The 15,523-nt window shown below is 42.3% G+C and overlaps 1 protein-coding gene across 12 annotated transcripts in view; it reads right to left on the bottom strand.

Moving 5' to 3' along the window:
- CA8 (carbonic anhydrase 8) overlaps nucleotides 1-15,523 on the bottom strand; it is a 93,541-nt gene that overhangs the window by 22,016 nt on the left and 56,002 nt on the right. For 7 of the 12 annotated variants that reach the window (XR_010410696.1, XR_010410697.1, XR_010410698.1 and 4 more), the window contains one exon: nucleotides 5,603-5,772. The exons of 1 other annotated variant lie outside the window; for it this stretch is intronic. Coding sequence is in view for 6 of the 11 variants with exons in the window: in XM_045896511.3 (XP_045752467.1) it covers nucleotides 5,638-5,772 (135 nt within the window). In the remaining 5 variants the exon portion in view is untranslated. Of the gene's footprint in view, nucleotides 1-5,602; nucleotides 5,773-8,322; nucleotides 9,008-12,645; nucleotides 14,634-15,523 lie in introns of those variants that run through there. 4 more of the 12 variants (XR_010410694.1, XM_064588293.1, XR_010410695.1 and 1 more) reach the window with 4 other exon arrangements.

Genomic DNA, 15,523 nt, shown 5'->3' with positions numbered 1-15,523 from the left:
ACAATTTTCTTTGAATTCATTGGGGGGGAGGGGAGAGAAAAACCAAATCATTCTGCAATTTTTATCCACAATAAATCATTAACATTTCTAAAACATAGAAAGGAATATATGTGGAAGTAAGGATTATTTGCCTTGTTGAGTCATCTTAAAGAAATGCCTATACAGCTTTGATGCTTTTCATTCTTGGGTTAATAACAATTTTTATATCACATAATCAAAACATAATAGACAGGTTGAGCACCCTTGATATTTTGTCCTTTTCCTGAAATCATTTTGAAATCCTGTAGGAAACCATTCCATTTTCAAGAAATTCTATAGGATACAGTAAATAGAAAACAGCTATATCCATCCAGTTTTCATTTCTCACCCTAATGCTGTGCATCAAGTTAAATTATTCGAGTGAGGAAAAGTCCAAGTTCTATTGACTGAACATATGGCTTTGAGCTTTCCATTTGTCTAGGAAGGATAATAGCTTTTCCCTACTTGGTCATTCAGAATTGACGCTCTCCCTTTCCCCACGCAGCCCCTCCTTTTCTAGAACGCCTTATCCTTTTCTAACCTATAACTCTTTATGTTATAAAAGAGAACGGGTAAGAAACTGATGCTTGTGAGTGTTATTAAAGCTAAAAAGTCAACATTATTAATTGCAAAAGTACATGGGGGGAAGAGTTCAACACAGTCAAGGACAGCTTCAAAGACCCAGAAACAAAAATGAGGGCAAGCCTGAAAAGGGATCCTTCAGAGTCATTTGGTTTATAACCCTCTTTTTTCTTCTTCCTTTATTTTTTCCCCTAATTTGCTTGGAGGCATACTTAGATTTCTTCCCCCTTTTAAGGGGGGGGGAAGAAAGGAAACTATTTAAAGAGCATTGTGGCATACGTTTTACAGAAAATAAATAATTATAATTAAGTATAGTTACTGTATACATGTGCAGCTTAACGATATCTGAGCTACTGGGGAAACAGACAAGTCTTCGAGTAGTCAGAAAAGCTCTAAATAATGGGCTAAAACTTCATGGAACAGGCAAGTAATCATCTCATCAGAACTAAGTACCAGTATTAAGATACCAAGAGCAACAAGTAAACTGGACCAAAACTTTGGTGTTGTTTTTTGTTTGTTATTATTAATATTTGGTTCTCATACAGAAAATTCAATGGGTAAAGGATCATTTCATGTCCACTGGCTCCCAGAAATCTGAACTAGCGCTGCCAAACTAAAGAATTTCCAGCACCTGGATGAGTTATGTGCTAGTTCTTTAAGCAAGTATAAAACCATAGTTCATACTTCTTAAATGGTAATATAAAAAGTCACAGATTATTCATGGAAATAATAAGTCTTGGTTATCAAAGCCCTCCAGATGTCTAGACATGTCATGCAAAAAAAAAAAAAAAGTCATTTTAAGTCTAAAAACTAAAGTTATTTTAGTAAGACATAGCTAAAATAAATCTGAATTATTTTAAACATTTTTTTAGAGAACCACCAGAAAAAAATTTTTTTTCCTTTTCAGTTCCAAGAGCTTAAGTGAAACATTCATGCATTAAATTCAAAGTCTGACTGTCAAATCATTTCACTTTAATAAAAATTTGAATTACCTGCCTTAGGGCATTATTAAATATCAAATAAAAAGCACACATCCATAAGTCTGATTTCCCAATATAGTTTTTATGTAGAACTATGACTAGATTTGTATTACACATTTCAAGATAAAAGGGTCAAAAATGTATTCATAGAAGGATGAAGTCAGAACTGGAGTTGCCTTTGAAAGAATTCCTGCACCATTCTTAGGAATTTGGGGGAAAGTGACCCCTTTTAAGTCATCTCAGTCACCAAGATAAGGATACAAATCCGTCCTCCTTTGAAAAGACCTAGATCATAATTAATTTAAAGCCTTGAAAAATTATACATTATCTTCCTATCATATAAGGAATATGAAGCATCTGAAATACGCATAATCTCATCAACAGCATTTCAGTCTGTGTGCACGTATGGGGGAGATAAAAGAGTGATGGTTATTTAGATATTTAGAGAAAGGCAACTCTGGTCTAGGGCTAGATGTGGATCAAAGTTCATGGTAATAATGTGATTTCATAAAAAGTGTCATTTACAGTTACTGATACTCAGAGAGGACACAAAACCTAGACTGGAGAAATTAATAAATTCACATTCACCAAACCTCACCACACACCTCCTGCCAGCCCACCTGCCCCTCCTACTGGGTCGCTCCTGCGAGCCCCCATCCCCCTTCCCCTCTGCTCCAGTCTCCCACCTTCCCTTCTCCTCTCACCTCTCCTAGCCGCAGCCCCACTCTTCCTTAAATAAGAAAGGCAAGTCACGGAAATGCTAACTCTACAAACCACTGCCTCCGTCTCCCTTCCTATTACAGCCCAGAAAGTGTCCCTTCTTGTAATAAAGGCAATCTCCACATTTGCTTAGGATTTCATTACCTTTCTTTTTTCGTAATCCCTACACCCGGGGTGGGGCTCGAACTCAAGATCCCCAGATCAAGAGGCTCATGCTCTTCCAACTGAGCCAGCCAGGCACCCCAGATTCCATCCCTTCTCAAGTCTTCAGAGACTGCACAGCTAGGATTAGCCCCCCTGAGAAGTGGCATCTTCATCGCCTCCCACCGACTGGCTCATTACCCCCACATACAGACAAGGGCTAGTGGTTTTTTTGTTTAAAAAGTGTCCCTGGATCCCTTCACCCCCTCTATTGCCGCAGCCTTCTGCTCTCCTCCCACCCAGCTCATCAACCACTGCCATCACACCGTATCTGCCCCTCCTCCCTTCCCACTGGACTCCGCTCTGACACACCACCCTCACGGCAAGCTTGGGCATGCTCCCTGACCCCTGATGGGCAGTGGGTAAAAAAGAGGCTCTGCCAGCCAGGCTGCCTGGGTCCAATTTCAGCTCTGCTGCTCAAAGACTGTGTTATCTTGGCCAGTGATCTAACTTCTCTGTGCTTCTGTGAACTTACCTACCAAGTCTCACATTAAATTTTGTGAACACTTAATGAGACGATCCCATGCAGCATTAGAATGTGATACATGTATATCCAAGCTCCATGCCAATGACTCAATGACTCCCCTATTTGGTTCAGACCTCCTTTCTGATCTCCGCTTCTGAAAGTCCAGTTAGCTGCATGAAGGGTCCACTAGTGCGACTGACACCTCTCATTCAATGAGCTCCAACTCAACTCTTTAACTTCCCAAGAGTCTCCTCCAGTTTTCCTGCTGTCATTCGATGACGGCACTTCACCCGCACACAGTTTCTAAAGCCCCCAAATCCCAGAAGTTATCTTTGATATTTCCGTCTCTCTCCACCATCATCCAATTTGTCAACTAGGTACTATCACTTTCAAGGTCTACTAAACATACTTCAACTTCTCCCCATTTCCACGGCTCCTGGTCTAGTACCCGAGTCTCTGCGTCTTTCACCTCGGCTACCCGGCAGACTTCCAAAATACCTCCCTACTCCTACCCCTGGCCCACTATCATCCAATCTGTTCATTCTGCAGCTACTGTGATCTACTGGAAACATACATGAGGTCAGGCCACGCCCCTGAGCAGAAGTCTTTAGAGGTTCTCAATGCATCAACAGCAAAATAAAGATGCCTTAACGAGGCTGACAAGGCCTCCAAGGTAAGAGCCCTGCCCCTTTGAGTCCTACACCCCAGACTCACAGGGCCTTCCTGTGTACCTCAATGCATCAAAGTCTTACCTCCACAGGGAATAGCCCCTTAGGGCCTTTGCAAAAGATACTCCCTCCACCTGAAATCTCCTTCACTGCCTTTTTTTGTCTTCTCATTCATGGATTTATTATAAGTTGTAGTTGTATTTTTTCTGAAGTATTTATTTTAGTATTTATTTTTCTACTCTCAGGCTCCCCACAGGAGATTCTAAGTTTTCTGAGAGCAGACACATCTGTTCTTCTGACCTTTGATACCCAGAACCAATCACACGGTAGTGATTTTTAATCAAATATAATTTGAATTCTTTAATCCCTCCATCATAAGGCTCAGCTTAAAGCACTCTTGCACGTTCTCTCATGTTACCACATATGAATTACAGAAAGTCCCTTCGCAGCCTTACCAAAGCAACTTTGCCTGGCCCTCACCCTCTCCAAAATCAGAAGAGGAAGAACCATACCAGCTAACTCAGAAACGAAGAGTCAGGAAATGACTGGCATGTGGCTGGCTGATATAAGCTACGTGTAGCTCTCAAGAATTGCTAATGGGCCAACGGACATTCAAGACACCAAGTGTTATGTGTCACAATGGATTCAAAGCAAAATGAACATGTTTCAACCCTTTAAAAGCTCGACTGTAACACAGAAAGTAAGAAATACACAAACAGCTAAATGGAAGAAAGAATGTGAATAGAAAGGTACAATTTAAGGGAGAAGCAGAGAATCCGTGCTGAGAGCAGGATTTGGGTTGAGCCTGCAGGGTAGCTAGGATTTCAACAGGCAACAAGAGGGGTGGGAAGGACTGTCTGAGCAAAGCACATTCACAAAGAAAAAAGACAGTTTGGACGGAGTACTGGATATATATGGTTATAGTAATAGAGAAGCAAGAAAAATGGATTGGAGAACACATGGACAAATTGATCACCTCTGAAAATTCCCATGTCAACGGTCTAGCTCAAGACACTGTTTGAGCTTCTTGAAGCCAGAGACTTCTATTCATCTGTGACTCCCACTCTGTACTGTTCCACTTGCACAGAATGTGAGCTTATACTCACCACGGTCCATTATACCAAGTCCAAGCTCTGTCCTGTTTACCTACGTAACTTCCAACCGATGCCTTCCTCTTGTGGGAAGCAGCAGTTGGCCAGCTATGTGCGCTGACCTATGTTATGCATTCTTAGGCAATTCACGAGGTAAAGAAATAATCCAGGATATAGTCATTTATGTATATTTGATCTTTGCCATGTCTGTGAGGTTTTATTTTGTCAGCTCTTTGGGGATAAGGTATGCATATATTCAATCCAATATATTAAAATGCATAGATTATGTTTCAGTCAATAAAAAAACATACCATATTCATATACCTAGTAAGTGCTTCTTGATCTTCCAAATAAAAGCACTTCCACAGGACTAGGATTTTAAAGCACGCCAGATCTGCCCTCGCCTACCCCGATAAAGAAGTCAAACATGCATTAGAGGAGGGTCAGCCCTGAGGCTCACAAACCCCTCCAGAGGATCCCTTTATGTTCCTCAGTCATCAGGAGGGGACTGCTGCCATTTCAAGGGGGCAGCATAGGGAGCCCTAAAAAGGACTTTTACCTCTTTACCTTGAATAAAGAGGGGATGCTTCTCTGCCTTGGGGCTCCTTACCTGATTAAGGCCAGTAGTAAAGCAAAATGGGAATTAAAGGCTGCTCTGGTGGGAAAACACAAGGATCGGAGGTTCTTTTTCAACACTGCATGAAATTTTTAAAGCCACGTGACTTGTAATTAAAAGGGTTTGAGAACGTGTCATCCCTTTCATCAAAGCAAAGTGCACTCACACTGCTACATCATCAGGATCACCGTGAGACTAACTCTGGTGTGACAGGTTTACAGGACTGGCAGCCCCATTTTCCTTACTCAATCTGCACATACCCAGGTGAAGGCCGTCTTGTTCCCATTCTCTCTGGCTACTGAAATGCGGCTCTAATGATTCTGTCACTAAGTGGCTGAGTGGGTCTAAAATTGTCTCCCAAAACCCCATCACAGCCTTCCACGAGCTCTGCCCCCTTCACATGTGTCCTCAGCCTGCGAAATTCTTCGATCTGAAAATAAAAACAGAGCAAAACAGCTTGATTATTTACTAGACATGAACAAGACTGGAGTTCCCTCAGTGACTTAAAATATGCATAAATTGTAGCAGTTTGTAAAAAGAAAATGAAAATTAATCTTCAAGAAGAGTAAGACGGGGGGCGCCTGGGTGGCTCAGTCATTAAGCGTCTTGCCTTCGGTCACGATCCCAGGGTCCTGGGATCGAGCCCCGCGTCAGGCTCCCTGCTCTGCGGGGAGCCTGCTTCTCCCTCTCCCACTCCCCTGCTTGTGTTCCCTCTCTCGCTGTATCTCTCTCTGTCAAATAAATAAAATTAAAAAAAAAAAAAGGAAGAGTAAGACGGACTTAATTCTTCCAAACCTAGTAAGACATGAGACATCACTGCTGCACAAGAAGTGGAGACAGCAGAAGGAGAGGTAGTAAGGTCTCCAGACAACCCCAACAGCCACAGAAACCTGCTGGATTTGCTCATGCCAAAATGCAACACACCTCTCTCTAAAAGTTCTCACGCCTGTCTGTAATATAATAAGAGGCGAACAAATGAGTAAGTGTTCCAAGCATAGCTTTAATTAATGAATTCCAGTATTTCTGTATGTTAGCACTGATCAGGCGTTAGATTTATCAGATGGAGGTGTCCTTCATCACAAGACTCTCTCTGCTGCTCTTCTACCTTTCTGAAGAACACTGGTCTAATGAAAACCTTGGACTTTCCAAAAATGTAAGCCCAACTTCCCCCCCTTGGCAGTATCAATTTTCACGTTCATCTCCCTTTCTCAGGTGGCCTCCCCAGATCCCATGGATTCTCATTACACGTTAAGAAAGTCCCAGAGTCCCAAGGGTCAGTTTCTCCGACTTGACAGGTCTGTGCCCCCTAAGAAACTTCTGAGGAGTAGCTGAACCCTCCGAGAAGCTGAACCCTCCGAGGAGTAGCTGAACAACAAGCAAACGTGATGAACATTCGCCAGACTCATTCCCATCAGTCGATTTATCTACAGGACTCATCGTCTGCCATTCGCTTAAATGCCACATGGTCACACGACACAGTCCTCATTCCTTTCACAAAAGAGGAAAACTGAAAGATTAAGAGAGTTTCCACGTTAGCTGGGTCTGACAAGTCCAAGTCCACCTGCTCTTCTCCCAGCTCCACTGCCACCTCCTCAGAAATTCCCATCAAGCCAGTATAACCCGCATCTTCCATATATCGCAGGATATGGAACTGCTTTAAACAGCATCAATCCCCCAAAAGTCCGCCAGGTCTGTATCACAGGGCTTTATCTACAGAAGTTCTTCCTACAGCACAGACACAGAAGTCTGCCATTCATGAACTAAAATGAAATGCAGGAGATCCACGAATTCAGGGGTTCTAATAAAAATATAGACACCCCTAGAGACTTGAGGGACTCATGAAACCCCTGAATGATATGCAAAATTTTACACGTGCATTTCCTAAGAAGAGGCTCCCGGACCCCAAAAGAATGGACTCTCACAGGATTCTAATATTCCAAAAACTCGCATACATGTTGGGAAACAGAGCTGAGGGAAAAGGAAGTCGCTTGTTATATTAGAAAGCAAGTTAGAAATCTAACCTCTAAGGCCTGATTTTCTCATGTCTCCAAATGATTTCCCTAAATGTTCATTTCCCTACATGGGATAAGACTGACTCACTTGGTACTGTCCTGCTTTTTGCTTTTTTATCATACCTACGTGCTATTCTTCTACAGAAGTGCCAGTGACATAAGCAATTAGCTGTTTAATCTACACAGTGGTTTTTCCCTAGACCTTCTTGGGATCTTAGGTTGGGAATATAATATGAGCATCACCTACTGTCTGCTGCACCTGGAAAACTTCCAGAGCCAAGCCTGCATGAGAATCCCCTGTCCTTATTTGTGGCACGTATTTTTACTGAATTTTCTCTAAGCACGGAGTGGAAAGGAAACTAGTCAGGCTTTTTCAAACAGGAGAATATGAAGGCAGTTGGGCTATGCATCAAAAGCCCAGCTCAGAGGCACCTGGGTGGCTCAGTCAGTTAAGCGACTGCCTTCAGCTCAGGTCATGATCCCAGGAGCCTGGGATCGAGTCCCCCATCAGGCTCCCCACTCAGCAGGGAGCCTGCTTCTCCCTCTTCCACTCCCTCTGCTTGTGCTCTCTCTCAAATAAGTAAATAAAATCTTTCAAAAAAAATAAAATTTTTAAAAGCCCAATTCACACCCTGGCTCGGACACCTAAGACCCAAACGGCCAGACTATGTCTCCTCTTTATGCTTCAGTTTTCACATGGATGTAAGGGATGACAATAACAGCATTTGCAAGGACAGTGTAAGAAGCAAGATTATTCGGGGCGCCTGGGTGGCTCAGTCGTTAGGCATCTGCCTTCAGCTCAGGTCATGATCCCAGGGTCCTGGGATCGAGCTCCGCGTCGGGCTCCCTGCGCAGTGGGAGGCCTGCTTCTCCCTCTCCCTCTCCCCCTGCTTGTGTTCCTGCTCTCGCTGCATCTCTCTCTCTCAAATAAATAAATAAAATCTTAAAAAAAAAAAAAAAAAAAAAAGAAGCAAGATAATTCATGAGAATCACTCAGCATACTTCCACGGCACACAGAAGGGTTCGGTAGATACTGGCACAACTTCTTTTGAAGCCAAACCTTTAGCATCTTGAGATAAATATTTAGCTAAAATTTTCTGTGCAAAAAGTATACTGGAAATAATAAACCAATTGACTGAGAAAACAAAGTCCTGCCCTCCTCGTACCCCCTTCTACATGTAATCACAAGGAATGGCGGCAACCAGAATCCACACGCTATGCACGGGGTCACCAATGAGCAATGCGGACTAGAAAGTGTACTGCCTAAGCACATTTTAAGAAAGACTCCATTTCTGATTGACTTTGAAGCTTATTTTAAAACTAGGTTAATTTTATATTTACATATTCTGAAGAGACGAATAAATCTTTCAAGCCCCAGACCTCAGCCTGAAGCGAATTCTGTGAAAACAGCTTCTTCTAGAACAGACGATCGGAATCCACAGCCAGCCAGTCTCAAATCACTGCATTCTTGGAGAGAACTATTTCACAAGAAATGTTTTTCTCTGATCATAGCAACACTTTGAAGACTTCAAACAACAACAGAGATGGAGGGGAAAACACGTCTTTCTGAAACGCCAATTTTTCTGAAGTAACCACCCCTCAAAACCTTTAGTCACTTCAAATGGTATCAAGCGCGTACTGCAGTATCTCCCACTGAAAAGAGAGAGAGTGAGAAACGAGCAGAATGATACTTCAGGATAAAAGTCTGCAACGAAATTCAAATGTCAGGGCAGTACAGAGACTATCTCACGTATCAGTAGGGATGATTTCGTCAATTTTTAATGCTGCTCTACTTAAACATGGCTATTGGTTTCTAACCAATTTACAAGAGAGAAAGAGAGGACAGAAACCCAAGCTTCAGGGAGACATGCTTGTCTTCTGAAGGCAGCAGAGTTGAGTAGCTATTCTCGGAATCAGGCGTGCACTCTGCTTGGTCCAAAGCATTGACTCCAACCTTCACTGACTCATGAACCAGATTATTCGCTCAAAGTTCAGCTTTAAAAACATTTTCTTTAGGAGTGTGTTTAAAGTGCTAATTTACAGGGCTTAGGGTTTGGCATTAATTATTTTTAAAAGTTCCCAAGTTCCTGTGCATATCCTCTAACAAATGTCTTTTCACTTGCATCTCTGTTACCACGTTAAAATTAAGAGAAAAAGAACACATCAAAGTCAACGTTCTCGTCTTATTTTTTCTTTTATCATCAGGCAACAAAATACATGAATTCAAGTAATATAATTCCTGATGGAAGTCATCAAGAAAGAGTCAAAAGCCAGCTATACTTAAATAGTCCATAAATACATATATATACTGAGATTATGTCACTGATAGGACTCACCACCTTTCATGTACTCAGTCTTACTGTTATTTCATTTTCTTCAACACACTAGCTCACTTTTTTTCTAAAATCATTGTGTTTTTTTTTAAAGACTTCTCATCCATAAACCAACTCATCTGTCACTGACTCCTTAGTCTCATCTTTCTAATTTTTCTGAGGAAGAGCTCAGAGAAGATCCTCTGCCCAGTACAACTGATGCCATCTTGCCCTTCTTCCAATTCCCAGTCCTGGTCTCTGCCATGGGTCTTCCCATCTTCACTTGAGGGCAGCTACCGAGGAGCTACACATAATGCAAACTTAGTCAAGAATTACAATCTAGGGCGCCTGGGTGGCTCAGTCAGTTAAGCGTCTGCCTTCAGCTCAGGTCATGATCTCAGGGTCCTGGGATCGAGTCCTGCATCGGGCTCCCTGCTCAGTGAGGGGCCTGCTTCTCCCTCTCCCTCTGCATGCCACTCCCCCTGCATGTGCTCTCTCTTTCTCTCTGTCAAATAAATAAAATCCTAAAGAAAAAAAAAAAAAAGAATTACTGTCTATAGAGTTCGTGACCACAGAGGAAGCACTCTCTATCATGGAAGACACTGAGGAAATACATCCCAAACTCCCCACAAGTGCCTAAAAACCACACATTTTAAGAAAGGGAAGAAGGAGTGTCCCAGGAGAATCTAGAGTTGCACGGTCTCAGTGTGGCCCCTGAGCATCTGAAATGCGGCTGGTCTGAACTGAGATGTGTTGGCAACACAGGACACACCGTGAAGTCAGACTTAGCATGAAGTAACCATGTAAAAAATCCCACTCATGCTTTTTTTTTTTAAGATTTTTATTTATTTGAGACAGAGAGAATGAGAGACAGAGAGCATGAGAGGGAGGAGGGTCAGAGGGAGAAGCAGACTCCCCGCCGAGCAGGGAGCCCGATGCGGGACTCGATCCCGGGACTCCAGGATCATGACCTGAGCCGAAGGCGGTTGCTTAACCAACTGAGCCACCCAGGCGCCCCCCACTCATGCTTTTTTATATTCATTACATGTTAAAATGGTATTTGGGGTACACTGGGTTAAAATATACTATTTAAATTCATTTCAGCTATTTATATTTAGATTGTTTTATTGTGGACACTAGAAATCTTAATCTTATATATGTGGCTCACATGGTTTCCACTGGATATTCAATGCTTCCCTTAAGAAACTCTGCATTCTGCTGTTACAATGCGGTTCTAAATTACACATGGAGGTAAACGCCAGTAGACAAGAAACAGGGGACCTCAAAGCGTGCTTCCTGGAGTAAGTTCCTCTCCCAGTCCTACTGGATCGGCAACTCTGGGGTGGGGCCCAGCAATCTGTGTTCGAACAAGCCCACCCAAGTTTGAGAATCATGGATACGGAAGAAAATTCACAACAAATGTTCCCAATCACTTGAAATCATTTTCAAACATGACCATGTGGTGGTCCCACAGCAACTTGGGTCTTTAGAACCCACGTGGGGAGCACACAGACAAGAAAGGCCCTGCTGCTGAGTCCTGGACCTAATCAGACCTCTTTCGTCACCCAGGACCAGATGGGCTCTCAGATCCCACTGGCCAAGCACACACCATACCCTGACTTGGGCTGTCAGGGCTAGGAAGAGTTCCACTTCTCAACCTCTAAGAACTATATAACGGGGAAGGATGAAGAGGAGGCAAAACCAAGAAGAAAAGAAAATTGAAGTGGTTTTCCAAGTTCTTACAGACATATATCCACATAGTGAAAAACAGTGAACACATTTATGTTCCTTTGCTTCACTGGTGTTACTGAAGTTGAAAGAGAAAGAAAAAAACAAAGACAGGAGCATCTAACTGGAGAAAGCAGATAAACTAAGAAGTAGGAATAGATGAGTAAGGGGGAAACAGAAAAGGAAGAGAGAAGCAAAGTAGAAAACGGAGAGTAAACTTAATCATTTCTCTGTGTATGTGTGCATACTTGCACACATGCCATCATATTATCAATTCCGAATATTGTTCACATTTTCATGTCTCTGAAAATCAGGATGGGTCCTACAATTTGTTGACAGATTTGATGAAATTTGGTATTTTATTCTGTTCTTGGAATCTCATCTCCAAACATAACAATTCAGCTGAAAAAATTTTTTCCTTCAGCTTCCTAATGCTTAGACCACTATTTATTGAAAAGTAATTTAACAGTTATAGATCACAGCAAAATAAAAGAAAATTACACGCATTGAAATCCATCCAGTTGCATGTTTTTTTCCCCTAGCATATGGTATGCTAACCAAGAATAAGATGAAAAAATTCAGTTGAGCAGGGGCTTCCAGTTGCTCACTCTAGAATTCTGAGTACCCAGGAGGATGTGAATGTTCCATGATAGGCTTAACTGTCAACGCTGCACGTCAAAAGATGACTCCTCCTTAATTGAGATGCTGTGCATTTCATTAAAAACTATGATGATTTAGAGCCTTTTCTGTAATGTGGCTAGTGCAGACATTCTTATCCTATGGCAGATGGTACATTTCAAGAGACCAATTGTTTCCATAATAATACCCAGCAGCTTAATTTACATACATTAACCCCGAGATCTAAAGGGAAACATTTTTTCTTCAATACAAAGTTTTATATTTCTCAAAATACTCAGCTATGCAAAGATTCTACCTACTACTGGTCGTTCCTTTTGTTATTTTATATACAAATAATATTTTATAATCCCTCCCTCCGTCTCTGTTCCTCTTTAAGGGTAATAATATGAGACGTCTCAATTTTTCTTGGTCTGAATTCTAGAATCCCATCTTTCCCTTTAGTCCTCATTTTTACTGCCCTCTCTGGACCCTTTCTGTTTTTGCTCTGCTTTCTCTGAAGTTATATGAGCAGCAACAGTTAAAACATTTGAGTCAAGAACAGACTAATTTACATTCTCCAAAGATTGTAATTTTTTTTTCCCAAAAACAACCTAAAATGCATTTTAATGTGTGTGTGTGTGTGCGCGCGCGCACACGCATTTTAACACCGTTGTCCTCTGAACAGATGCTGTAATGGAGCTTTGTGCTAATAGTACCTAAATCTTTTTTCTTAAAAAGCTGCAGCTAATTAGAAAGTCATCTATTTTCAAGAGCAGTTGATGTTATTCTTTCCAATACACATTCCTTTGGCTTTGGCTCCCAATTAGGAAGATATAGGTTTTCCCAACAATCGAGGAAATGACTTGGTGGGGTAAGGTTATTAGAGTCTGTCACCGGCCTTACTCAAAGGAATAACAGAAAGCAAGGTTCCCTTTGAAGCCAGCCAGACACAAAGGCAGGCACAGTGATTTGTCTCTGAATTTTGGCATAACGTGCTAGTCAACAGGGGAGTAAAACTTTATTGCTCACATTTACAGAACATCAGTTAACATTCACAGTACACTTCAACAGTAACATTCCCACATATTAACATGCTGGCAAGGGAATCCTTAATGGAATTCCAAGAGGAATTAAGAATGTTCTCTTTTGTGGCTCAACAAGGTTAATCTCAGCTAACTTCCAATAAAGAGAAATTTATTGTGCTGATAGAAGTTTTATTCTTCACTAAAGGTTTGATCTATTTTTAGAAAAATACCCCTAGGGGCGCCTGGGTGGCTCAGTTGGTTAGGCGACTGCCTTCGGCTCAGGTCATGATCCTGGAGTCCCGGGATCGAGTCCCGCATCGGGCTCCCTGCTCGGCGGGGAGTCTGCTTCTCCCTCTGACCCTCCTCCCTCTCATGCTCTCTGTCTCTCATTCTCTCTCTCTCAAATAAATAAATAAAATCTTAAAAAAAAAAAAAAATACCCCTAAATAGAGCAATGCTGAACAAATGGGACTGCAGACTCAGCTTCTTCCATTTCATCTCCATGCCTGAGACCTCTCCTTGTGGCTCAATCCAATTAATACTTTTCCGCCCTTCACTTAATGTGGGTGCAGAATCTGATACTTTCCATCTCTCCACTCCCTCCTCCTTAAAACTCACACCTCTCTTGGCTTCCAGATATTACCTCCCACCAACCTCCTGGCTCTTCCCACCCCTTGAGTCATTCCATGGGGACAACTGTCCCAATGCATGGCCTTATCAGCTCCCCTCCCCATGCTCTGCATTGTTTCTTTTTCTCTCCCTTAAGGATCTCCTCTTCTCCACATGTGGCTTCATCCATCACCTATGTATTACATCCCTTTCTTGGGACATCTCAAAGGCATCCTCAAACTCTCAGCATTTACAACCACAAACTCATAGTACTCTGCATAAAGCCTGCTCTTCCATTTTTATCCCCTGTCACGGTGAAGAGCGACATTACACTCATCAGTCACTCAAGCCAAAATCCAGGGAGTAATATGTGGCTTTGTCCTCCCTGAAAACCCTCCTATGTCATCAGTCACCAATTCTACTGATTCTACTGCTTTATTATTTCTAAAGCCATTCCTCTCCTTTCATCCCACTTCACAATCTTAACTCAGATTGACATCTTCATACGGGAGCTACAGAGAGGTTTCTCAAATTTAGACTTGGTCTTGTCTCTCTCTCTTTCTCACGTTCCAGTAATTCCTTGCTGTCTTCAGGAAGCCTCCACAGCACAACATCAAGGCTCTTGGTGAGTGTCAGGCCCATGATCCCCTCTCCAACTGCATTTCATGACCCTGGCCCTTTATACTAACTGTGGGCATCTCCAAAGGCCTCTGTGCCCATGCAGAGTCTTCTTCCCCAGTCGGCAATGCCCACTAACACTCACACCACACCCCATTATCTGGCCTGGGAAGGGTCTACCAGATGGCTAAATCTTATCAGATGCCTGTCCTATGTGCTAGGGCATATTCATGTCATACCAAAGCACTGTTCACATGAAATTACTATTCTTTCAATGTGAACATATTTGCCTTTCCCCCCAGATGGTGAATTCCTTGAGGTCAGAACCATGTCTTATTGGTCCTCCATTTGCAGTGCTTACTACAGCTCCTGGAATATAGAAAATGCCAAATTACCAAATTAATCAACAAATGCATGAATTAACGAATAAATTATCCACCTTACTCTCAAAGGAGAAATTCCACATCCTAACATCTGACTATGACAAGGGTAAAGGAAGATGGGACTACAGCAACATACTACCTTATCAGTAATTTGCTTGTGTTCATAGAATCAGGGACATGTAAAGGGCAATGAATGAGTCCCCAGCAAAACATATTGCGTATTAAGCTTCAGTGTTTGAAACTTAGTCATCTAAGATGTTGTGCTACTTACTGCAACAATGAGGAAATGTGTATCACTGTCCCTAAAAGCAAGGTGTAGGAAAAGTAAATGCAGAGGGATGTTCGCTCTTTGATATACGTCATTCCCAGAACAATCACAACTCTCCCGCCCCAGCTTAGGACAGCTGAGGCTGCAGTCTCAGTCTGACCTGGACGGGTCAGCCAACAACGGCCTTCACATGCCCACCTGCTCATCCCAAACCTTCTTCCCTGCTTCGGAAATGTGGTATCAGCGAGAGAAGTGACTTGGAGTAACCAGATGGCAAATGGAGAGTAGTAAGTCCCATGGGACCCTACCAGCTTTGGAAGAGTTCTCTTATAAAAGAGTTCTCTTATAAAAATTTTCTCAGGAAAACCTCCCAAGAGACTGCTTCTCCCATCTTCTCCACTCTTCTTTTCCCGTACTCTTTTCTTTCATCTCATTTGTTTGTGTCCCTTGGCTCCTTCTCTTATGCCAATGATCCCTAAATCTGTATGTCCACCTCAGCCTCTGAAGGTCTCATTCTGGTTTCTGTCAAAAGAAACCAAACTCCTCCACCTGAGGACACAAAACAGGCCGAAAAGGTAGAAACCTTCTCTAGTACCAGTGAGATTTTC

Source organism: Mirounga angustirostris, unplaced genomic scaffold (genome assembly GCF_029215605.1).
Source record: "Mirounga angustirostris isolate CCGP_5_RB_7025 unplaced genomic scaffold, mMirAng1.0.hap1 SCAF_4, whole genome shotgun sequence".
In the NCBI taxonomy this organism is placed as follows: Eukaryota; Metazoa; Chordata; class Mammalia; order Carnivora; family Phocidae; genus Mirounga; species Mirounga angustirostris.
This window is presented reverse-complemented; position numbering and strand designations above follow the sequence as displayed.